This window comes from Camellia sinensis, chromosome 10 (genome assembly GCF_055761805.1).
Source record: "Camellia sinensis isolate YWXY chromosome 10, ASM5576180v1, whole genome shotgun sequence".
Taxonomy (NCBI): domain Eukaryota; kingdom Viridiplantae; phylum Streptophyta; class Magnoliopsida; order Ericales; family Theaceae; genus Camellia; species Camellia sinensis.
In genome coordinates, this window is record NC_138970.1 from 124,104,315 (window position 1) to 124,106,457 (window position 2,143).

General features: G+C 37.6%; 1 protein-coding gene across 1 annotated transcript; it reads left to right on the plus strand.

The window, feature by feature from the left end:
* The first annotated feature begins 784 nt into the window (after positions 1-784).
* LOC114267641 (uncharacterized) lies at positions 785-1,297 on the plus strand. Its single transcript, XM_028208693.2, has one exon. The coding sequence runs from the start codon at positions 785-787 to the stop codon at positions 1,295-1,297; it is 513 nt and encodes a 170-aa protein (XP_028064494.2).
* Positions 1,298-2,143: the final 846 nt, after the last annotated feature.

Sequence of the window (2,143 nt, forward strand, 5' to 3'; positions counted from 1 at the left end):
CATGTCGGTTATGGCCAAAATAGTCTATGAATTTTAGTAAATATTGATTGTTCCAAGTTTTGTCTTTTATATCATTTAAGGCAAAATTCACTTTTACTTAAATGAGGAGGGCATTCTCTACACCCATTTTTTTAAAAATTTCTATTGACAAGTGGATTAATCGGATGATGACACATGGCAGTGAAGTCAAAATGAAGTCTTTCAGCAGTCAAGGGGCAGGTGGCATCAGAGAGATTGATCACATACATTTGATGGTTCAGATGATGGAGCAGTTATCAAGCTAGGTCATGGGCTTGGTGGGCAACTTGCAAGAAGAGTTATGTGCAGAATGGAAGTTTTTCTCTATCGATAGAAGGTCCAAAGGACTGAGGGGCATGTGGCAACATGAAGGAGAGGTGGTTCGACAAATAGAAATGAAGAATTGGCGAAGTTGGAGGGTTGGGAAATGAGAGAGTAGTTGCAGCAGTTGTGCAATAGCAGTTGTAGGATTTGGGGGAATCATGCAATCATAGGCCAGAGAAAAATGGGGAGGTATAAAAGCAGAAGGGGCCAAAGGGAAAGGGACATCATTAACAACAACATAACAACTTAATTCTATCTTAGGAGTAGCTTAATCTAAATTTAGGAGTAGTTTCTCTCTATAATTTGTAATCTTTGTAAACATTGGTGGCTCCATCTTGAAATCATCTTTAGTTTTCTTTGTTTACTTTGTTTGATCTTGCTGATTGTCACCGGTTTGTTGGGCAGAAGTAGGGCCGAGTTGATTCGTGAGACCACTAAGAAAATGGCTCTTATTCAGAAAAGATTAGTTACGGCTCAAATCCATCAAAAAAGTTATGCTGACCGGAGGCGGAGGTTATTGTCCTTTGAGGTAGGAGATCACGTGTTCTTGAAAATCTTTCCTAGGAGGGGATTGATGATATTTGGTCAGAGCAGGAAGTTATCTCCATGGTTTATTGGTCTTTTCGACATTATAGAACAAGTAAGAGAGGTTGTGTATCGTCTTACCTTACCACCACAACTCTCTAGAGTACACAATGTGTTCCACGTTTCCATACTTCATAAATATGAGCCCGACCCTTCCCATGTGTTAGATTGGATGGATGTCAAGGTTGATGAGGATACATCTTATGAAGAGAAACAGGTTAAAATTGTAGATACCCGAGAGCAAGTATTGAGGGGTAGGACCATTCCGTTAGTTAAAGTGTTATGGCATCATCACAGGGTTGAGGAAGCAACTTGGGTGCATGAGGTCGAAATCCGCGAGAAATACCAGGATTTATTTGATAATATGTAATCTTTCTCTTGTTTCGTTTTCCTTTAATGTATAGTAAACCAAAGGTAACATGCTTTTTCTATTGTATCTTCCTCGCATCCCTCGTTAAAGGTTATCCATTTGCTATTCGAATTGATGATGACTTGTAATTAGTGTGCTGTTATTATGTTGTTGTTGTAGCATTGTAAATTGGTGTTATTTCGGGGCGAAATTCCTTAAGGAATGAAGATTGTGAAAATTCATTCCAAGATCTTCATTCCAAGTGACTGCTTGAGCGGTGAAGAGACTGCTCGAGCAAAGATGTGATACTCTAAGTAGTTGGTTTTGCAAGCCAAGTGGAATGAAGGACCGCTCGAGCAATCAAGTTACCGCTTGAGCAAAGAAAAAGGTATTCCTAGAGTCTCGTTTTGTAGGCAGAAATATTGAATGTTTAAGTTCACTGCTCAAACAATCAGCGCGATTTTCAGCAACTTAAAAAGTTACTTTCTAGATCATTCTTTTAACTTTTCTTTTCTTTATTCTCTTCTCTCTCTAGCTCCGAAACCCCTAGTAATATCTCTCTAGAAATCTCTCATTTCACTAAGATTCAAGCTAAAAGCTCTTGCAAAAAGTGAAGTTCACTTGGAGATCTTGGATTCTACCAATTATATTCAAATTTTACGAAGAGTTCCTCTAAAACCTAGCCTTCTTCACTTGATTCTTGAGATAGGACTAATTTTTAACCTTGTATCTCTTTACTTTGAAGATGTTTATGTGGTATTGTTGTGACAGTGATATGATTAATGTTTGAGTTTACAAATTTTATTTCACTTTCAAAAATGGAAATTTCTCTATATTTTTCTCAAGATTTTTATTAATGCTATGGAT

Coding starts and splice junctions, on each gene's coding strand:
- LOC114267641 (XM_028208693.2), top strand. CDS start 785: ATGGCTCTTATTCAGAAAAGATTAGTTACGGCTCAAATCCATCAAAAA.